Here is a 24,359-nt window from a genome sequence, read left to right as displayed (position 1 = left end):
AGGCAGCTCCTATGCCTAGCCAGTATAAGACTGCAGACCTTTTACACTCATCCTACAGGCTCTGCATGCTAAGCCACAAAAATGTGCAAGTCACCTTGTGTTCAGACTCTATCTTGGACAATTTCAGTTTGTTTCATAAAGCAAATCACTAAGAATTAAAGTACAAATGATTGGGCCCAATGGAGACCGGGCAATATGAGATTAGTATTAGCATGACAAGAAGAATACAGTGAGGTTGCTAACCTATCCTAATCTCCTACTTGTGGCGCATTTGCAAATGACAATTTGCAAACCTCCCACTTTCCCAAGATCAGAAAGACTATCAAGTTCCTGCCGGTCATCTCCTGCCCTTTTTTATCGAATGACCTGTCTTGCGCTTATGACGGCTGAAATCTGACACAAACCGGAATGTCTGACCGCACCCTGGTTCTCGGCACACATAGGGCCGGTCACCAGTATGGACCCTTATATGCTCCGTTCTTGCCCATGCCCACTTGAATGTCATCTTGCAACCCTTCCACGGGCACTCAAGCGGGCGATCATCCATGTGCACCTTCCTATGCTGCACCAGATACTTGTGCGAGAAAAACTTCTTCCCACACCCTTTGACAGGGCAGATATCACGCTTGTGCAAAGACAGATCTTGTTTTGTACTAAAGCTCATTGAGCACCCCTCAATATCACATACATACTCCCCATCCTCATCCTTAGTTACAAGATTTGTAACCTGTGCTTTCTTTGCTTTTCTCTGTCTAACCTGCTTCCTGCTTGCAGATTTAGTCTTGACCTCTTCAGTGGCCTTTGATGTCCGTTTTCGGAGGCGTGTGCTTGGCCCTCCTTCAGCTTCATCTTTCCGATTAAACTTTTTCCGGTTAGCGATCTCAGCATGCTTTGAATGGCTGCTTCGTAGAACCCTTCCACATGGTGATGAGGAAGTCTCGGGCACATCGTCTGTAGCTTCTGACTTATCTATTTGGGCACGTCTGGGTTTCTTCTTGCTTGCCTTCCTCAGAGGCTTCTTTCTCTTCTTTCCAGATTTTCTTGCCGATGTTCCATCGCTAGCTGGAGGATTTCTTTCAGAAGGTGCATCCTTAGTATGTGTCTTGACTTTAGGCTTTTGACCAATGCCTTGGGAGTAGAGTTGTTCCACATGATCATGCTCTTGTGCTTCATTTCTATGAGCTAGATATGGATGGACCTGATTTGACATCCAAACTTTCCCACACCACCTACCAGCAACAACTATTTTCTTCTGCCTGCCTGCTCTCCTCCCAGAAGTCTTTGGCTTTACGGGGGAGTTGCCTGGGGAATTGCATCCAAAAGCCTTGTATATGACTGAATTGTATGGCATCTGCTTGCTATAGAGGGGAGACTTGCTAAGACTGGCACTGTAATATAGGTTAATGCCCAATTTCACAGCCCAATCACTGTTTACAGGTATAGCTTCCTCATCTTCCAAGGCTGCTCGGAATCTCTCTTGTTCTTCCTCTGTGGCCTCTTTGAAATGCACGTCCTTCCAAGTATAATGAATTCCCAATTCTTCTGCCAAGAGTTTTGCTTCTGCTTCTATTTTAGGATAGTCTGGACAGAGTTTTAGGCTGGTCAGGTATAAGATCCAAAAACATGGAAGAACAAGATTTACAAGAGAAAATGAAGACATTGTATCTGCCACCTGACTAAAAGATGCATGCATATTAAGCAGCTCAAAAGAAGGGGACAAAGTCACTCAATTAGAGACTTGTGTGCATGCCATTATTGTCTTATCATAATACAGAATGCAGTCAAATCTTGAACCAAATATTGTTTTTCAACAAGACCACAAGTGAAAAAAAAAGCTACAAGCAATATCATCATAACCACTCTTGCTGTAATTTTGTCAACTCCAAGACTTTTCACATGCAAATGAATGCTCAATGAAAAACAGATATCTACACATTGAGGGCTGGTTTGGCATTGCTTTCATTTCTTGTTTCTTATTTTTAAAAATAAAATTACAGAAATAGAAACAAAAACTATGTTTAATATTAGTGCTTTTATTTTCTGTTTTTTTAAAGTCACTTTCAGTATTTCTAGAAAAAAAATCAAAGTACGAAATCCTTACTTTCAATATTTTCAAAAGCAAAAAACTCGTGACTTTGACTTTCAACACAGCCCCCACCACACTGCTACCATTATTGTCGCTGCTGCTACCATTGTTGTTGCCATTGCCACCCTCGCCACCGACACTGCTGTCCCTACCATCATAACCACCTTCGCCATATCACTATCAGCTCCACCACCACTATCGTTGCCATCACTATCGTTGCCATCACTATCGCTACCATCACCACCTTCACCATAGCTATTGCCTTTGCATCACTATCGCTACCATCACTACCTCCACCATCACCACCTCCACCACACCACCTGCACCATATACTATTATTGCCACCACCATTGCTTCATCTCCACCACACACTGCCGCCAACACCACCGTCTCCACTACCTCCTATGCAAACTTACCACCATGCCCATCACCATTGATATGTTTATTTTTAATAAATAATCGACTATACCAAATATATATATATATATTACAATTTAGAAAAGAGGGAAACAAAATTTTTATTTTTCTATTTCTGAAAATTAAAACAATGAAAATGATTCCAAACAAAATTTTAGCACTTTTAGTGAGATACAAAAAGCATGCTAAAGCCTTCCAAGAAAATGTACATCTTCTAGAAGGTATTTATGCATATAAGGATTTTCGATGAAGTTGATGACTGCAAGTCCAATGAATTCAGCAACATACCTAGCATGACTTTTTTCTCTACCAAGAGGAAGCTACGTACGTCAACGTTCAATTAAAGCACCAACAAAAGGAACTTGCTTCATTCAGGCAAAGAAACATGCAGAATTAGAGTACAGGAAGCAAAGGCAGGAAAAGGGAAGGACATATCTATTTCTCACTTTAGGTCATTCAGTGAACAATATTAATGAAGCATCTTCAAATTTCTAGAAGAAATAAACTGACATGGTAAGTGCCTGATGCATGACATGGATAAGAAGAGGTTCCTTGGTCAAATTTTGAAACGAAAGATAAAAAAGGACTGCAAGTTTATCCAGTAGGTTGTTCAGCTATCTTCAAGTCTAGTAAGTAATTGAACACCACACCTCCCTTCCCTCATTAATTTCGGTCATGGAGCATAGACGATTCTACTTTTGAGTTTGTTCTTCAAAAATAAACTTTAGACAAGACACCTACTGAAAATGGAGGACCAAGGTCTGCCAAACCGTGCTGAACCGGCCGGTTCAAGGCGTACCGAACTGGACCGGTCAAGGACTAGCACGGTCCCGACTATTAAATGGGTTACCCCCACCCCTCACACTATTGAACCCTCCTGGCTCACTCGCCTCTGACTCAATTTCGTGCTACTAAATCAAGATAGGGCGATTCGCTCAATAAATCCCTCTCCGCACTCCAACGCCCACTCAATGGTTCGAGACTCGAACGAGCCACCCCTCGGTCGTATCGATGGCTCTCTAATGGACCCTCACCTCGCCCCGTACTTGCAACCATCGATGCTACCTGCCTGCATCCCCTCCCCTTTCTCCTTCTTAGAGCTAATCATGGGCCAAGTTTTGGGCCTCAACTTTATTATTTTTAGTCGGACTTTGAGCCGAGTCTATTTAAATTTTAACATTTTCTATGCCTAAGCCTAATCCATGATCAGCTTACTCCCTCCACCTCTTTCTCTCTCGCGCAAGGTTAGGGTTAGAGTTTCAAGCCCTCTCTCTTTTGAGCCTCCTACCTCCAACAACAAGAGCTTTCTAGCGCTCTCTCTCTCTCTCTCTCTCTTAGCCTCTCTCCCCCTCCCTCTCCCTCCCTCCCTCTCTCGCCCACTTTTCCTCTCTCCTTCTCCCTCTCCAGCTCTCCCTATATTGGTATGCTTCAGAATGGCATGGTACGGATCTGCACTGTGTTGAACCAATCATCAACCGGTACACCCATCAGTATTGATTCGGCAAACCTTGAACCACTAGGGTCATTAAGAGTAAACATAAAGCTTTATACTTCTCATTTACAGAATTATATGACCCCACCTGCATCATATGATTTAAATTCTAGGATATGTACCATCCATGAACCTCTGATTGCTAGGTGGAGGCGTACAGCCACCAAGGCAACTCCCATCTAATACAATAAAAGATTATTTTAATCTTCATCTTTCGCTATTTTTTTTCTTTTGAAGACCAAGCAGAGACATTGACCATTATTGCTCATGGAGATGGAAATCTTCCAAACCTGAACTAAAATTTTAGACACCTGTTCTCCCTAGCAAATATATGAGAAAATTAGATTTCCTATGCATTCCGGTTACGAATTTTATTAGGACTTCATGAACTATTTGGAAATGTATTGTACAAAAAAGATAAGTTCTTGAGTTATGACAGAGGCTATAGCTAGATACAGAAATAATATAGGCAGTGAGAGGACCCATGTGGGTGTATGCAGTCCTATGAGTTGTGTGCTAGGAAGATCTTAGGTATTTAAGCAAGCATATCCAAAAAGCCCAAAGTATAACTTCTAGCTTCCTTTTTTTGTGATGTTTTGAGTCACAGCAAATGGTACCGCCAATTGCATCAAGGTCCACGTCGACTAGGAGACACTATAGCACAAGCCCTTATAGGGCTAACCATGTTCTGGTCATGGTGTTTCTAATTTGTTTCTAATTAGACCCTTTCTTTAGCGAGGAAGCCAAGGCTTAGACAAGGGGAGCATGTGGGCACCCATGAGGGTGTTCAGTCCCGCATCAGTTATGCACTAGGAAGATCCTAGGTACTTGAGCAACCCAAAAAAAGCCAAAATAATATAACTTTTAGCTAGTTTTTCTGGGTGAGGTCCTGAGTCATTACAAAAATATATTGTTGGAACAAAGCTCCTCTTCAGTTATAGATGTAACCACATAAGTAGTTCCTATGCCAAGGTGTGCAGCACTAAAGGAACTACCAGCATCTACTTTTACAACTTTCCTTTCTCAGGGTTTATCAAATTATGTTCAGTTGACCAGTGTTAATAATCTAATAGTGTATGGCCTAAATTTATCAGAAAAAGCATTAAAACGTTTTCAAATCATCACATTTCTAAGATCTAGCAGGAACTAAATTTTAGAGTTGCAGCCTTCAAGTTTCTCCTGACCACCACTTTAAGGCAATCATAACTGCTTACAAACTCTTCACTATGCATCACAAATGAATGTTTGCTTGACAAAAAAATAAATATATCATTCAAATGATAGGTCTCTTTCCATTCTTACACAAGAATGAATTATAGCCTATTCAAAAAAGGTTTTTGCACAATACAGCAGATCATAACGTCCAGATTCACTTGTGCAAACCAACTCTTTTGCCGATTTATACAGCTAAAAATGCATATATATATATATATATATATATATATATATATATAAAACCAGAAAATGGAATGATTTTGAAGGGAAAACAAGACAAAAAATCACATAGAAGCAGGGATGCAAATATATGAATATAGAAGCGTAAAGGTAAAACAGAACAGAGAATGACAGAAAATTTTAAAAAATTAACTTGGTACCATTGATCACAAATGTATGAATAAACAATCCAAAACTCACCTGGATGACAGAAGAGCATAATATCGATGCCGCCTGCTGGCTGAATTTGCTTTTCAACCTCCACAGCATGTTCAAGACAAAAAACATGCATTCGAGAAGAATCTTTGTCACATCTTCGCATGGCCGGTATGCCAGAATTCATCATTCCAGTATCAACATTTATTGATTGTGTTGTTATAGCAGTTCGTTTTGTTGATTCAGATAAGTCACAGCAGAAATCAGGTTGAATCGCGAGATCTTCATAACCAAAAGATGGGTTTCCCATTTTCATGTTGTTCTCATGGTTGTCAGCAGTTTCAGTAGCATGACAACCATCTTCCACTTCCCTGTAACTAAAATCCATCGGTTCCTCCATTGATTTTATAGAACTATTAGAAGTTGTGATTTTCCTATTATCATCTAAACTATCTGTTCCAGCAGACTTTGCATTTTCTGACTCATTACTACCACAGAACTCCAATTTCAGCTGGCATTTCTCACCAGCACTAACATTTGTCAGACTACTTGGATCATCTGAGCCACCGTCATTATGAGAATTTTGAGCAAATGTTCGATTTTGGCAGTCTGCTCCAACCAAGGACAAATCTATCTCCTTCTGTGAATCCTTACTTGAACATAACTTTTGCAATTCAACTCCAAAGTTTGGATGTTCAATTGGTTTACATGATGATGGGGAGCCTTTAGTATCATTTTTATCAGTACAAGCAGATTTCTCATGCAAAACTTCTTCCTCAGTGTCTGATGTATCCCCATAGGCAGAAGCCAGAAGATCAAGCGCAGAGATGCCTCTCTGGCCTGTATTATCAGAAAAGACTTCAAAACTCTGTTCTGAAACCTGTCCTGAATATGTGCTACAGTGAACCCAGTAATCATCCCCTGCATCTTCAGTATGCCTTCCTATTTGTCCTACACAGAGTTAAGTACTTAGGAAAGAAGAGGTAAAAATGATATGCAACTTTTCATCTAAGGAACACAATAAACCAGTGATTAGAAATACATGCTTAATTCGCTATTATATATATATATATATATATATATATATATATATATATATATATATATATATATATATATATATATATATATATATATATATATATATTGCGTGACCCTTTGTCAGATGCAAGGAAAAACTGTCTGAAAGTTCAAATTTTAAACTCAGCAAAAGAGCCAAGATGTCGGCAATATGTCATATTTCAAACTCTAAACTCAGAAAAGATATAAGATGCTGAGAATATGTCATATTTCAAACTCTTTCTTCTGCTGAAAGAACTATGAGTCTTCCATCAATATTTCTCCTAGCAATATTCATATAAAAGCAACAAATTGAAATCATAAATACATGAAGTATTTAATTTTCCAAATCACCTTGCAAGTTTCTCCCAGAACAAACAAGCAAGTGGTTCTGTGAACAGAATAAAAGGTAAATCCAACAGCATGAGATGGTTACATAATCGAGCCTGTATATTTTATAGAAAACAGTACAATGGGAGGTACCGACTACTGACAAGACTTCTTCATATAACAATTTCCCACATATTACCACATACCAATTTACAAACAACTAATACGTGGAATTAATTTGGAATGACCTATAAATCATAAATACAGACCTTGTCACAGTGACACACCTCATGCCCTTTTACACTAGTGTTATGGTTGTAGTACAGGCGTGAAATGTAGCCAGGTTAACAGGCTTCATTTTTTATACCATTGTTCTGATTACAGTTTATATTGCATTATGTAAACATATGGTATCTACACATGTGAGTTTCATTCCTTTTGTTAATTTTCTTTTATTGATGTTCAGTATGTTGTTGTTGTTCATTACGTCTGATATGATGATTGTGATAGGTCTGATAGTGATCGGGATGGAGGTTGATGTATGCATGTGCAACCAAATGATGCAGAGCATATGATGGATAATGGAAGAGGAAGTCAGACTTGAATAGTTGGGTATCAAAATGTTCGTACATGTGTGCATGGGCAGCCACTTATTTCCACGTGATCACCCATATATCTGAAGCCTAGAGGGCAATATTTTGTTATCATAGTGCAATGCACCACTTGTATTCACTCCTTGCCTTCTGTCCACAATCATTTTTGGCTTTTTCCATTACACAAGCCTCTTGGACATCTCTGTTGATATATCCCAAGGTTGGTGTATTGGTGGTTTAGATGATCGTATTACTGGCTAATACATGAAGTAGAGGAATGGAGGATCTACACTTCACGAGCTAGATCGAGCATTAAATGTCAAGAAGAGGTAACTTTAAATATGACCACAATGCTTCAATCCCTTGTACATCATTGGCTGAAGCTACATCTCCATGCTTGATCAAGGTGAGGGATGGATTGGTGATGATGGATCTGCGGACATTATATGTAGCACTTTGCAAAATTTACATATAACACGGTGTAATATTTTGTTGCACTTCAGATATTAGTAATAGCGATTGGTTACCATAGTGTACATTGTTACTACTTACTAATATATGCCAACGTACAATGGATAACGAAATTCTGAATGACTGAATACGACGTTATATTTGCATGGGCCTTAGAAATGTTCAAAGTACTTAGGCACTTTCTTTCAATTATGCAACTCACACAGTCACACATGTGTGATAGTGATTAGTGACAACCAGCCAAGCCACAAAAGTGACATGTGAATGACTTGCTTTATTTGACATATAAGAATACCATAATACATGATTGGAGAAGATAGAAGATGAAGATAACGAGATAACGAATATGCCTATTATACACCTTGGTGCACTTTGAAAAATTTGTCTCCGGAACTTAGTTGATGTCAATTAATCTGCATTTGTATGAACTATCAAACTCAAGGTCCGCCGTACCGGTACCGGTCGGCGTACCGGTGGCCGGCCGGACCGGTACGGTACCGGTCCGGTCCAGTACGTACCGGCTGGTACCGGTCCCGTACCGGCCGGTATGCGGTGGTTTCAAAAACCACAGCGCGCGGCGCTGTGGTTCTAAAAAAAAAAAAAAAATCGTACCGGTGCGAACCAGCCGGTTCGCACCGGTACGAGGCCGGTACCGGCCGGTACGGGCTCTGAACCGGCCGGTACGGGCCCGAACCGGCCGGTACGGGCCCGAACCGGCCGGTACGCACCCGTACCGGCCGGTTCGGATAAAAAACCGGAAAATACCGGTTTTTTATCCGTTCCGGTACCGGTCCACGGCCGGACCGGTACGGCATTCCATGATCAAACTTATGTTATGGAACTTGGCCAATTTTTCCTTTATATCATCATTACGAATAAGTATAAACTTTTTATGTGACACATGCCAGAACACTTCATAGTTTACTTGATTATAATGACAGAATCTAACTTGCTTCATCCTCTACTACCATAAGCCGAATTTTTCCTACCACTCTTCTGGACATAACAAACATTATGATAAATAGTATAATCAAGTAAATTTTGATGTGTAATATAATAAATAGTTTTACAGTATATACATATTATAAGATTACAAAGCATTTATATTTTATAATAACTCATACATTATATAATATTTTATATTTATAAAATTTATATATATTAACATATAATAATATCCTATAGCAATATAATATAGAACTTATATTCTGTAGTGTATTTTTAATATATTAAAAATAATATGTTATTGTTTATATACAATAACTCTATGATATCTATTTAATCACAATATTATATGCTAATATTAGAAAAGTTTAGCCTTACTACATATTTATGCAATATAACAAAGATATTATAATTTCTTACCCTTTTTATTTTTATAATTAATATCATTCATTGTCATAATAGTATTTCAATTATTCTCCAAAACAATCTATATTACAAACAAATGGAGAACAGTTGGTATTACAGGGGCCAAGATTAGAAAATTTCACTTTTTTGGTACCTATCCTCATTTTATCCAAATACCATTTTCTTATCCTCAAAATGCGTCCAAACAACAAAAAAAAACAACAAAACCACAATCATTACATGGAATAAAAGCTTTAATCCCAAACAAAAATAAGGACCAATCCCAAGTAAACCTACCCTTTTTTAACCCCACCCAGGATAAAGCCTATTCATACTCAAAATCCTAATTCCCTGTCCAAACTGGGCCTTCGTGCTCCTAGAAACAATTTTCTATCTTCTTCTCTAAATCTTCTAGGTGGTTCCCTAAGTGAGCAGGGGTCTGCACCTAGCCACCAACCCAATGTCACCCTAAAACCACCAGCTGACTACTTGACCTGTCAACTTTGATATATTCTTTTTAAGTCTTGTTCAAGATACAAAACTAAGACATAAAAATGACTTGTGCACCAAGAATCTCGCTTCTAAAAGAGAACCATCAATAAGTATAAGGGCATAAGAATCATTGTAATATGTTTAGAAACAGAAAACATGTGAAATAATGCAGCGCACAATTTAATTTACAGTATCTATGCCTTTTAAGTTCTAAGAAACAACAAAGAGAAAAACCATAGAACCTACAAAAAAAATAAAGAAGAAAAACGAAAAAAGACTGCTCATCGGACTAATAATGACAATTCAGAAGTCCCAGATGCTTGTTCTTTGTTTATATATGCTGATTGACAAGACAGAAAGAGGCCATGAAGCACACTAGGATTATGTGAGACATGTATCAGCAAATTTGAACAATTAATCTAAAGTGATTTCATTACAACTATCTTTATACTCTTCTCATTTTATTAGTGAAACAACAAAGAGAAAAACCATAGAACCTACAAAAAAAAAAGAAGAAAAAAGAAAAAAAGACTGTTCATCAGACTAATAATGACAATTCAGAAGTCCCAGATGCTTGTTCTTTGTTTATATATGCTGATTGACAAGACAGAAAGAGGCCATGAAGCGCACTAGGATTATGTGAGACATGTATCAGCAAATTTGAACAATTAATCTAATGTGATTTCATTACAACTATCTTTATACTCTTCTCATTTTACTAGTGAAATCAAAATTAGGTAAGCATGGAAATAACTTCTTAAGAATGTTGACAGATATAAACTATTAAATAGAACAATGGATATCAATATAAATCATGAAGAATGCTATTAAGAAATAGATGTCCATTGAACATATCCACAAGTATGAATGTCATCAGAGAGAAAGAGAGAGAACAAGAATAGTACATTCAAATGCTGGAGCTTACCTGAACCTGAAACCAGATTAGAACCGTCTATCTTCCTGCTTGTGTCTTTATTGATACCACTTACTTCTCCAGAACCATTAATATGACCACTAAGGATACCACAATCAGCGGACATAAGGTATTTCGCTGCTGCTTCTCTTGGTTGAATGACAGCCACACATGCAAAGCTCAAAATTCCACATGTAACACATGACAATAGTCCTTGATCTAGCAGCCCATCGCCTTGGAGCGTACCTTCTTTTTCACCTTCCACATTCTGTGAGTCTGAAGAAGAAGAGTAGAAATCAGCAGTACCAAATTTGCTGCATGTTGCTGATGAAATCATCTTTCCTTGCCAAACAGATACAGAATTTCCTTTAAGTGAACATAAACCACTCATGTTTCTGATCCCTGCATTCCAGCCTGGCGTAATATCATCAGAAGGCAAAAGTCTTGATGCTTCCATTGCTTCCTCGTGACTGCATAAACCAACTGATAATCTTGGTTTCGCCTTTAATCTGACAAGTGAATTTGAACATAAAGGACTGTCGGGTGCATTTTGTGGAAGTACTATGCAGGAAGATCCTTTATGAAGAAGAAAACTAAGTAGGTGATTATTTTGAATCACATTCTGAACAAATATGTTCTTGACCATCTCTTCTCCATCTCCTTTCATTTTATCTTTCAGTCTAGAACTCCGTGGTTCACTTCTGCTGCCCCTGGGCATCCTAAAAGAAAGAAAAGAAAGAAAGGCTATTCTTATTACATTAACAATAGAAGATAATTAAAACATCTAGATTCCTTTTTTTTGGAAACTTGACTTAGTAGGGCATAAAGCAAAAAGGACAACAATTTTGTTGATATTCAAAATAAAACAGCATTGCAAAACTCAGATCCCATGTTCTCAACAGCTTTAAGTGAATCAAACTGAAAAGAAAACTGGCATGGACTATTCCTCAACAGCAGAACCACGTGGAGCCAAAAATATGTTATAGGCAAAAGATATAGAGCAGAAGAACCACACGTTTTGACAAAACTAATAACTACAGGTGTTGTTAAAAATATAATGTATATTAACATACCTAAGAGAGTAAGAACTATGCAGATAAATGATGCTTCACAGAGATGCATTCAGTTCCCAAAAAATATACTTATTATATATGGAGATTTAAATGGCAGTGCTGGTGGCTGTGCTGGCACATGTGCTGGGCTGCCGAAACCCAAAAGAAAAAAGATTGTATGCCTCTTGAGTCAAAATATTTAAAAAATAATAATACAAGATCCAAGATAAAACATACAGCAGCTAATTGTGCATGTTCTTCTTATTATGATCCAAATCAATACTAAAGCGACTGTTAGTTGGAGAGGCCCAGAAAGAAAAAAAGAGAGCAGTTTGGTTATATGGATGAAAAAGATCAAAGATAAGTTCATGAGGTGAAGAAACAAAAAAAATAATTAATATTTATGATATTACTGATTTATCGAAGAAAGGTTTATGGTGACTAGGAAAATCCCACAGAAGTTACAAAAGCAAAACTTAGGATACTGCTTCGAAATCAAATTCGCTTGTAAAAGTTGTTCGAGGATTGAGCCGATAATACAGGGAGATCATTAAATTATAACCATATAGTATGTTATGTGATCCTATAAAATTGCTCCAAAGAGTAATATAAGAAGTCAGTCTTAAAATTTATACAAAAGTAAAGTTCAGCAAGATCAATAAAAATATTAGTCTCCACAAACATTCCAGAAGAGGCATAAAGTAGATTTTATACCATGTGTATTTATTGAAAAATGAAATGCACATACGGATATTAATATGACAACAACAAACTGGTTTTTATTACAATTTGACCTTATGGCATTTTGTGCCTTAGAGACGAATGCAATCCTGTCTTTTTTCCCTCTTGTATAGACTCTTTTCAAGCCTGGGGGAACTCCATGGTCACCACAAGTTAGAACTATGAAAGTGAAGTAGGTCTCCCTCCCCACATTTTTTTAAGTTGAGGGAAAACCAATAGTAATTCATTTTAAAACAGTGAAAACATTAATGAAGTGATATGTAGATTTAACTTTGTAAAGTTTAAGGACCCATATATTGAAACATGAGAAATAAGAAGCATGTGAAAACACATGAAATGGAACATTTAGTTATTAGCTGTAGCAGTTTAATGATCTGATCATAAACAAGTGTCATGAATGAAGCACCTTAAAATTTAAAAAAAGGGACAATAAACAGAAAAGCATATGTTTAGTGATAAAAAGGTAAGCCAAAACAATGAACAAATATTATGGTTCTAGGCTGAAGCCAAATTTTCGAGTTTTTCCCAACTTTGCAACTTTAGTTACTTTGGGTCTTAGTTCTGTCGAATACCATGGTTTCAGTTTCAGACACCTTCAGCTGTAACAAACAGAGATCGAATGGTCATATTAAATCTAGAAACTAGTTTTCAGTTTAATATTTTGGTCAATTTTATATTTCTTCTTTTTTTGTTGAATCAATCATGATTGATCAAGTCTTCGGAATTTTTAAAGCATTTCCTAAGATCAAACTTAAGTTTTTGAATCAGATGCTTCATGAAATTGAGATAAAAACTAAATTTGTTTAATCATTTCATAATTGGTAGTACAAATTTTTTGCATAGTAAGCAAAACCTTAAAAGTTCTATTTATATTTTACAAAGTCTGCATATCAGGAAGCATTTTTGGTAAAATTAACAAATGTAATTCTAGTTTTTTTTCACAAATATAATTTTGAAAATATTGACAAGCAAGTTTGTTATTACTCAAATTGCCAAATTTAAGGATTATTGTTTTAAAAAAAGAAAATTATTAATCAGAAGAACTAAAATTAGGGTTTTCTTGACTTTGAAAACGAATTTGTACATGTGGAAATTAAGATTCTTATCAAAAAATATTTGTTGAGAATAGCAGCTGTTACTCCAACATGAATGCATATACTTGATTTACAAATATTTCAAAAAATAAATATGTTAATTTAAATGATGTCTTATTATTTTTAATGTGTATTTTCTTGTAAATTTTCTATATTTGTACTTATATCAATTTTCAACAACTTCATAAAACTTTTTAGAAGGTTCTGAACTAAATTCATCAACTTTTATTTAGCTAGTATGCTTTTCTGATTTGTTTCCCTGGGTGGCCCCTTTTCTTGCTTTTTTTTTGTATTATTTGTTTTTAGTTACAAAAGGAAACTCCTAAATCCAGAGTTAAAACTATTGAAAGATTTTGCTGGCCTTGGATGAAAACCAAAATCAGAACCTAGATTTCAAATCACAAAACAATCGATTGAACCATATTATGCCAATTGATTTATATTATTATTCTATGTATAACTCTTGAAGTTCATATCAGAAATCCATGAAAACAATTTCAGGATTTCTGAAAGTTTGTGTTCTCAAATGCATTATTATGTAATAATTCACTAGTCATTTGACTGGGTTGTTCCAAGTCAAGATGTAGCTCTCACTCCTCGCAGAGGAAAAATCCGGCTAGACCATCCAATTTGATATTATAGTACATAAACAACCTTCAATTTAAAGCTAACTCAAACCCCTACAGGTAGTTATCTAAATTAAGATTTCAGATATTGTCTATTGTGTGAGTATGGGTTAGTGAAAATACAATATATTTGGTACAGATTGGCAAAGAAAGGTGCAAAACCTTTTGAATACAATATATAAAGATATGCTAGTAAAAACTATTTTTTAAAATTATGAACTACAGAACAAAGTGTTGTTAGGAAAAAAATTTGCATGTTTTTAACCATCAAAGGTTTTGACTCTTTTAAACACTCCACAATGTAGCTATATTTGACAAGCCTATTATTTTGTATAATATTATTACCAACACTTTTTGTTTGTAGAGAATCTTGTGTGAAATTCTAGAAGCTAAAAATCAAGACGTGTTTTCCTCTCCAACAAAAAAGTTATTCATTTGCCAACAATATGGTGATTGATATTATGCTAACATCCTTATCTTAGTGAAACATGAAGGCAGTTGGACAGTGGTAAGTGTACTTTCTCATATTTATTATTCACAATGTGGTATACATATGTTTGTTTTGTACTTCTTTTTAGCTTTGAGGTTTATCAGGATTACTTTCTAATATCTTATCAAAACTTAACAAAAATACTATATTAGATCCTACAAAAATAGTGCATTTTTAAGTTCTAAAAAAAATACATGTTTAAATTCTGAATAAAATAGTACGTTTTCAAGCTCTCTTTACTGTTCCTAATAAAAAATTAAGTCGGGAGAGGGTTTTGCCTCGAATAGAGCTCTCGTACGCTCTGTCGAACGAAGACACCGGTTAACTTCCTTTCTATTTTATATAAATATGGAACTAGAGAATTTATATTTTGTTTCTTCTTTATGTTTACGATTTTATATTTTTATACAGTGCTTTTTGGTCATTCAACGATCCGGTGAAGAGAAACAGGCACACACAATGCACATGGACAAGGGAAGATATAATTGGTTAGGGAGAAAAGAAAAGGGGCACTAGATAAAGGAAATGAGACAAGCTCGACTATATAAGGTCTTGCATCTTTACACCAAAAGTTTAAGTTACAGCTGGATTTGGATTTTGTATCAAAGATACGTGAAATGTTACTCATAGCATTTGGTCCGGCAGATCTACTACAAACAGGATCATGCAAACTGAGTAATATATATATATATATATATTAATATATATATATATATATATATATATATATATATATATATAAACAGAGAGAGAGAGAGCACAGGATCACAAGGGAAGGGAGGAATCTCAGAAATAAAATGGAAGGGAGACATGCACCTATTCATGATTGGAGCCCTATACTTCACCTGAATGTGTCCATTTCTAAACTCATAACTACACAAAAAAGTGGAGGTGTCCTTGCACAGTTGCCATATGTTTGTCATACCCAGTGATTGCTTCCTATAGCTATATGAATTTTCTTCCTCTCCACCTATCTAGTCCTTTGATATTGATTATAATCACCAATTCATAACAAAGGACAATATAAAGAGATAGAAAACCTAGTACCGCCAGTACTATCAAATACTCTGTCCAATAAAGATAAGTACGCAGATACAAAAAAATCAAACCAAAATTGGAAGGGGGAAACTATAAAATCAAAACTGCAATTATAATTAAAATGCATATTTGTCTACAAATCTTGCAAAGTAAATTCTACTACTTAAATCTAACCTTGTACACAATGATAGTGCAAGTTCATAAAGAAGCTGAAAATGAGACACCATGGGAGGATAGTTAATTGAAGCCCTTCGAATTGCAGCCTCTTTGGCTACCCTCAACCATCCAGGAGTTGCAATATTTGCTGCCTCCCCACAATTAAATCCTACCGACAAGAAGAAAGAAGATTTCATTATCTAAATAATGATCCGATATTAGTTATTAGATTGAAATGTCAGAACATCAAACTAGTGTCTTAGAAAATATTGTTGTCGGATATCAAATATAGTCATAGAAATGTGTACATTCATAAGCATAGTAAGATTGAATTAACTAGGGACAGCAAGATGATGAATCAGGTAGAAAACGTTATTATCTAATGAACAAATACAGTTTTAGCTGTTTACTGAGTTTAAACTGTTCAATTTAACTTCCTTCAAGATGGAACAAACATTAAATATAAACATGTTGTGCAAACTTACAATACCTTTTACTTGTCACTTTTGGATGAAGGTCCAAGACAGCTAAAAAGCTAAACAATATAAGTCAGAGTTATCCACTTTGCAGAACATAGTGTATCAATTGGATGAACGAACCAGATTGATGAAAACCAACGGCAGAGTAGGCATTTAGTAACCGTACAGCAAAAGAATACCTAATGAACTCAAGGACAGACACATAATTGCCTATGCACAAATTCGTGCTATATTATAGGTCCTAAGCTTCAACTCTTGCCAAAATACCCAACCCTTTTTCCATTATTAGTCTCCACCAACCTCATTCTCACTCGCACTCATATTTCCAACCTATTGTACTGGCATGACATGTGCTTTCCAAATTTTAGACATAGCATTAACATTACTACGATCATATAGCAGTTTTTCTAATATGTAAAATTGACATGTAGCTGAAGTTATCTTTCTTCTTTTCCTAATGGCTGGTGGTTATGAAACTTCCAACATTTAATAGCATATTCAATTATGTTAATTCATACTTTTGTTCCCAGTTATACTCAGGAAGATGATAACATATATGGTAAATAACAAATACAGAAATGAAGAACAAAAAGGAAAATTAAACAAATATGAAAATATGTAAAATCCTAACAAAAACAGCTTCTGAAACTAGCATAACCAAAGCAAAACAAATATAAAATATGCAACAAACATGACCTTCATCAATTTACACATCATATTTAACATATAGATTTTCAGTCTCAAATATGGACAATACAATCTACACTCACACATAACAAACTTCTTTTTTTATTCCAGATAACAAGTTACTCTGGAAAAAGAAAGTACACTAGTTTCTTCTTTTAGGGCAAGTGCCCATCTGTAGGAAGAGAGAAAGAATAACAAAAAATAAAATGAATGGACAATCTGAGGAAGGATTTTGAAATCTTAGTATGACAGGCATTATAGAAATAGTTGGTGAGAAGCATTCACAAAGCCGACCACAAAAAAATGGGACATGTCTAAAGGTTACAGTGTGATCACAGCCTCAAAGGTTCAAAGCAAAGCAGCTTTATGTAAATCATAAATTCATATAGTATCTAGATGACACCAATAGTTGAAGTATCAATTCAGATGATGAATGTTGTACATTTGTCCAAACTTCCACCAAATTATTATTCATAATAAAGTGTTCCAATTTTTCCTAGAGTTGTCATCAAAAATTGCATGCACAAATAATGTCAACAAAGCAAAGGAAGTTTCTGCATCTATAAACTTCTGCTTATGAAGATTGTTTCTTCAAGCACACCCCATAATCTTATCATATCCTCATACCATAATCTTAATTATCATATTAGGGTTCACACCCTTCCCTTCTCTTGCACACCCTCAAACCATATGAACGTGAGATCTCTAATTTTCTCTCAGGCATGACATGTGGTTATCATGTTTATTTCCGATGTCTTTCTGTGTATGTATATCATCATATCTGACTGCGTACATGTGCACATTTCTATTATATCCTGATATATATAAAAACTCCTCTTATTAAAAAGACCCAAAATGTTGGTTCTTGGTCAAATCTAAATGTTAGACTCGTAAAAATGATGCTAAGAATCAAGGTTTTCTGTGCCAAACCCATGTCATCCAATACTAGGCATACCGTACTAACCTAATATAGTACCTTACTGCAACAACATATCGTACAACTACTGTCTCATCTCCACAGTGCACCATGTGTCATTACAGACATGTACCACATTGATGCTACCAGTATGCTAACAGCATGATGTCTAATACCAAGACCAAAAACCTTGCCAAGAACTCTCACTTGACTCCCGCTTGATCGTCCATCACAAATTAGCCCCAAATTTCACCATTTTTATCCCAAGCGAAAAACCGTTTTGGCACGACTGAGGCACTTGTACGGAAAAAATATAGGTTGTGAGATTAATTATATTGTAAAATGCAGCAAAAGAAGGGAAGTGTTGGGATGTTGGTTTGGAGTTAATAAGAGGATGCTATAAAACTGTAGTTCTTTGCTTCTTTTTTTTTGGGATAGCATTGGCATAATTTTGCTCTGCTCCTTGAAGAACCTAAAGAGTCCAAATACAAATGCATCCTCTGAGTCTACATTAATCCATCCATATTGAGTATTTACTAGGGGTGGCAATCGAATCGGGTCGGGTCAAATATGGGTCGGGTTGGATGCGGTCGGGTCAAAAATTCATCAACCCAAACCCAATCTGTTTATTAAACGGGTCAAAATTTCAAACCTAAATCCGGCCTGTTTATTAAACAGGTAACCCGACCCAACCCACATAATCCATTTATTAAACAGGTCAAGCCAAGTTAAACAGGTTATCCGGATTTTTAATGGGTTAAATGGATTTAAATAAGTTAAACAGGTTAAGCGAGTTAGGTTAAATAAGTCAGAAACAGGTTAAACAGGTTTCAAATAGATTAAACAAGTTAAACGGGTTGGATCATAATCCAACCCAATTATTAAATAGGTCAAAATGGGTCAAAGGTTTAAACCTGAATCCAACCCATTTAATAAACAGGTTTAGATGGGTTGACCCATTTACGACCTAAATTTGTTTATGTCAAACCCAAACCTGCTTCAATCGTGTCATTCACGGGTCGGATTGACGGGCCAAGTCATAAATTGCCATCCCTAGTATTTACCGCAAAAAGAACAACTGTACTAGGGATCCTATTATAGATGCTCTAAGAAAAAGAATAGCTTAAGAAAAATCCCAAGTTATAGATGCCTACCAAGACTGAATCCTGTATGATAAGATCCTGGGAAAGTGACAACAAACTCTCCAGCATTTTGCACCAATCTGCAATAAAGAAACAAAGACTTATATGCTCATTAGTTATGGATTAATATATTTGAAAAACTAGAAAATATATGCCAAAACTAGAGATAATCAAAAATTAAAAAAAAGGAAAATATGACAAACATCACCTGCAGCAAGGGATTCCAGCACCAGTAAGTACTTCAGGAGTCATGACAGTGGTCTTCTCACCTAGTAATGCAAAGGTCACTGCAATCAAATATGCAAGTAGTTAGACAATATGTTCTCCTGATCAACTATTGGTCTACTAGAAGCATAAACTTGTAAAAGACAATATTTGTAACCAAGAAAGACCACTCTAACACATCACCTCATGCAACAAACAAACTTAATATTGCATCCAAAATGGATAGATAGGTTTTATCATATTACATTATTAAAAGCAAATTAAAAGGGAATAGTTTGTTATTTTAGTAGATTCTGGGGTTTGACGAGAGGGCATTAGGATCCCCTAAAAAGCAGCTACTAAACAACTACTCATAACTCATACCTTAAACCAGCATGCCCTTGAAGGGTACTTCCAGATGGTTTCATGCAGCTGAGCCAATTAAATAAACTCCTGACTAGGGAAAAAGAACTTGCAAGCTATTTTAGTCACGTGTTTTGTATATTCTGGCAATGCCATGTATCATTGCATGTCAATGCATGCAAATACCATGTCACGGTGCCACAGACTGACCAACACCAACACAGTGTAAGTTACCAATGCCATGCATTCTGTCCACTGCAACCAAACATAATAGGTCCCTTTGAACTCCAATACCATGAAAAATATAAAGCAGGCATTCGGGCTTCATTACAATAATATAAAGAAATATAGGTTGAAGAACAGAAAGAGAAGAAGAGAAGGAAGAAGCATAAAAAAAATAAGCCATTACATGATTTTTCAGAGAAAATATGCAAACCCATAAATAATATCTGAAAGTCAATCAATTTGTTGATTTAGGCATTTAGGAAGACTTAAAATTCTCCATAATGGATTGTATAGACTGGTACTAATGCTTCTCAATAGATTCATTACAAATTATATATAAACAAGTCAAAAATTAGACTTAAGTTGGATTAACAGAAGAATGGAAAAACATAGTGATTACAAGCAATTGTTGCTGCAAATTTCAGCAAAACGAACACTTAGAGAAATGACTACAGCTTGTTCATCTGGATTATCATTTCTAAGATTCTTTTCACGCTGCAAAGCTAATCCGGCTAGTATTCATAATTGTCAAAATGGTTAAGCAATTGCTAAATACTCTTCATTATCTAACCTTCTAGACAGCCTGACAGACAGTTAAGCAGTTCAAAAAGAAAATACAAAATGAACTTAAAAACAGGCCACTATATATAAAACAATCATGTGAGAAATAATCTATCAAAGACACTGATTTGACTGTTGAAGATTGAAAGGATAGAAGACAAAGAATATGACTTTTACCATTAAAAATGATGATGATGATGATGATGATGATGATGATGATGATCAAACATTAAGAAGAAAAGGAAAAGAAGAGATTTAGGTGGATCTTTGATGGTAAAAAAATACATTCAAAAGGATGTAAGGAGAAAAGGAGAAAAAGACATCAAGTACTAGGGGGAAGAGTATATATTACATGACATGATTGATGAAACAGGTTACTTACTGTGACAAGAGGTTAGGATGAGTGCATGTAGGGCCAAAGATTGGCTACTTTTCACTATGTTTGGCACATTTAGGTGAACTCACTTGGAGCAAAATTCAACATTATAAACAAAAACCTAAACATTAGAATTTAATAATTAGAAATAACGGATATCCTGAGTTTACCCACTAACTAGTAAATCATGATTATAAAAAAATTAGGTGGTGACCTTTTTCCTTTCTGTTTTCTACTAGATCAGCAATAGCTTATCTTTAAGTTCCTTGGGATCTAATACTGGTGAAGCTTACTTTCAATTGCAACATTTTCAGGATTTACAGTCCACCTTATTTGTTTCCAGCAACTATTACCTTTAGATCATGATTTGCACCCATCAAGTTACATCGGACACTTCAGTTTTTGTAGGGACAAACATAGCGGAAGAAACAGGGGTAAAAACACTTGATCCATCAATATGACCTCACAAATCATTATCCTTAAGATGCAAGCACGAAATGGACTAGCTCGCTCTGCTTGGTTGCCTACAGTAACAAGCTGAATGTCCACAAATGGTATGCTCATGACTACGAGTCTATGAATTGAATCACATTGTGAATAGAAGGACTCTTGGAGTAAACCATGCTTGGTGTCCCGCAATGGAAATGAACATGTGGAAGCGTCAAATACATTCGATAGAAGCAAAATGTAAAGCTGAAAGAGAGCGGAGTCGCCAAGAAGAAAGACCCCGTACTCACCGAGACGATTCACCTCCCCGCCGTACCCGTGCAGCCGAACGACCTCCTCGAACGCGAGCGCAGCATCCCTGGGCACGCCATACCACGTCTTGCCGGCGCCCATGTGCAGGTAATTCAAGCTGTGGAGCTCGTGGTCCTCGACATGCCAGGCGAACCAGCTGAACATCATGGCCACATACACCATGGGGGAAGTCACGCCAGGGATCTCCTCCTTCATGAAGCGCAGCAGCGAGCCCTTGGCCCTGGACACCCCCCGCATGTTCCACGCGGTCTCCCCGACGTTGGCGGCCTCCTCCTCCTCCTCCACCCCCCGCCAGCGGCGGGCAGCCCCAAGGGGGGCGAAGCCGGAGCCGGGCATGTCGTTGGCGTACTCGACGGAGAAGGGCTTGTCGGCGCAGGCCTTCCAGAAGAGGGTCTCGATTTCGAGCGGGGAGAGGAAGCTAGCGGCGGCCTTCTTGGCCTTCTTGAGGTAGGCGCGCTCGAATTGCTTGGCCTTGGTCTCGAATTGCTGGAGCGTGTAGTGCTCCCCGCTCTGCCAGACGGGCTTCTGGACGGGGCGGGGTCGTCGGGGGCAGAACCCGATCTGCTGCTGGCGCGTGGCGAAGGTGGGGGGCTTCTTGGGGTTGGGCTCGCGGGCAGCGAAGGAGCGGTTCAGGTTGGCGAAGGTCGTCTTCCTGGGTGGAGCCGGGAGCGGGGGTACGATCTTGCAGATGCCGAAGGACGACGCCTCCTTCTCGATCTTGAGGATGTAAGCGATGGGGTCCTGGAACTCGGCCAGGGTGGGGTGGTACTCGGGAGCCAACGGGAGGGATTTCAGCCATTGGGGCACCTCCGTGGGACCAGGAGGAGGAGGAGGAGGAAGAAGAAGAAGCGTTGGGTCAACCGAAGATGCTGCTGCTCCTGCCGCCGCTGCTGCCATCCCTGCTCCTGCTGCCGCTGCCGCCGCCGCTGCTGCTCGGAGCAAGAAAGATGAGCCGGGATTTCATCTCATTTTCTTGCAATGAGCGAGTCTGGGATTCTTGCGGCTTTTTTCTTATCCTGCTGCTCTTCACCTTTCGGATGGGGGGAAAAGAGAGAAGGCTCGGCAAGTTGTGGGGGAAGAGGCGAGGTTTTTGTGCCTGGGGGAGTGGGGAAATGGGGTTTAATAATAGGAGCTGTTACGGCAGTAAATAGCATTGATGCCATTGTCGTTTTGAAATTGAAAGGTTATGCTGCCTTTTTTTTGTCTCTTCTCTTCTTTAGGTTTTATTCTATTTCCATTCTGGTTCCTCGGCACGCTCCCTTCCGGATGGGCGCGGCCAGCGCCTCGGGTTCGATCCAAGGGGGGCTGGAATTGGCCTGGATTGCGAAAAGAGTATTTTAATTCTGTCACGCAACGTTTTCTTTTACCGGGCACCGACCGGTGCGGTCCGTTTGGACGACTGCTCGGACCAAGCGGTGGAACTCCCGAGCCACTTGGGAGGATCTTTGGATATCGGTGCAAAATTTACAGAGCCGATTGTATGTGCTTTGAAGAAAAACTCGCAGGCTCAGTTGATGGACGGTTTTTAAACAGCTCACAAATTTAGGAAGGCAAATAGGCCTGTAGACTGGGTCGTCTCTTTTGTCGTCCAGCACTTCGGAGATTTTTTGTGGACGTCTGTATTAGACGTTCTTTCTCTTTTGTTGTTATTACTTTTCCATGATTTAACAGATTGTACTTATGTTAGACTTATATGAATGAATAGCGACCCAAGCTTGTTGTATTTGAAGAGCAGCGTTATTTTACACAAATACTATACTTAATTGATGTCGAAAACATTGTGTTTGTAAATTATAATGTCGGTGGTGAAGGCAATTTTGCCATCCAAATCAAGGCAATGGAAAGTGTAAGAGATGGATATACATGAAGATCGATGCAGCATATGCTTTTTATTGGGTTGGGAAATTTAACATCTAGACATCTTTAGGATGTGGGTGGTAAGTGATTAGTGTAGGAGAAATGTCGAACACGTTAAGAGTCGATCGTGCGGATATTGAACAATAAAACTTATCCTTTATTGGGTAATAAATTGAAAAATAATCACTAAAAATACATGATCGTATATTGAATGAGTGTGAGGCATCGCGTGAGAAAATGGTTGTACAGATACATTTGATTTGTTATCGCATCTAATTACCATATTGATCAAGGATGGAACCTTATCTCGACGCAATAAACCATTCTATGAATGTCAAATGCATATTGCATGCCTGTTAAGAACATTCACGCGAGTTTGCCAATTTGTAACCCTCGATTACTTAATGCAAACATCTTGGGCATTATCAAGTTGTTATAATTAAATCAAATACCATAAGTGTTATTCGATGTTGACACAAAGAGGAACAAATATGAGGATCAATACATAAGTGAAACAAAAAATAATAAAAGCAAATAGGCTAATTTTAATACTTGGTATATATTTGCCGACAAAGTATATTTAAATTCTTCTGGTGAAAAGAAACCATTACGTCAGAACACGTTATAAACATAAAAGAAGTTTATAAATTATTTATGACAAAACTCAACGATAAATATGAAATATTTGCTAGAGGTTTGAAAGAGTAGAGATATGTCTCGATCCCCACACAAACCTTAGTATTATTGTACATAAACATGTATACATAATCCAAGTATCATTATACCCCCGGCTGCCACAA

The 24,359-nt window shown here is 37.3% G+C and overlaps 1 protein-coding gene across 2 annotated transcripts; it reads right to left on the bottom strand.

Annotated features, from left to right (window-relative positions):
• Positions 1–113: 113 nt before the first annotated feature.
• On the bottom strand, positions 114–22,800 carry LOC103714452 (lysine-specific demethylase JMJ705-like). Of its 2 annotated transcripts, none has more exons than XM_008801704.6 (7): positions 21,681–22,800; positions 19,423–19,501; positions 19,227–19,294; positions 16,009–16,159; positions 10,806–11,512; positions 5,631–6,536; positions 114–1,581 (listed from the first exon to the last, which is right to left on the bottom strand). In XM_008801704.6, exons 1-7 carry the CDS (start codon positions 22,597–22,599, stop codon positions 338–340), a joined length of 4,074 nt encoding a protein of 1,357 aa, XP_008799926.4. In that variant the 5' UTR covers positions 22,600–22,800; the 3' UTR covers positions 114–337. The 2 variants fall into 2 exon arrangements, with proteins under 2 accessions (XP_008799926.4, XP_017700080.4); XM_017844591.5 differs by having other exon boundaries at positions 5,631–6,527; positions 21,681–22,766.
• Between the last annotated feature and the right edge of the window lie 1,559 nt (positions 22,801–24,359).

The sequence above is a fragment of the Phoenix dactylifera genome, chromosome 18 (genome assembly GCF_051530095.1).
Source record: "Phoenix dactylifera cultivar Ajwa chromosome 18, Ajwa_hap1_PhDact_Kaust_v1.1, whole genome shotgun sequence".
In the NCBI taxonomy this organism is placed as follows: Eukaryota; Viridiplantae; Streptophyta; class Magnoliopsida; order Arecales; family Arecaceae; genus Phoenix; species Phoenix dactylifera.
The sequence above is the reverse complement of the archived record's forward strand: the minus strand, read 5'-3'. Positions and strand labels throughout refer to the sequence as shown.

Coding starts and splice junctions, on each gene's coding strand:
- LOC103714452 (XM_008801704.6), bottom strand. CDS start 22,599: ATGGCAGCAGCGGCGGCAGGAGCAGCAGCATCTTCGGTTGACCCAACG. Junction 19,502..21,680: donor CGGGGAGGTGAATCGTCTCG/GTGAGTACGGGG, acceptor ATTTGATTGCAG/TGACCTTTGCATTACTAGGT. Junction 16,160..19,226: donor TCATACAGGATTCAGTCTTG/GTAGGCATCTAT, acceptor TCTTGTCGGTAG/GATTTAATTGTGGGGAGGCA.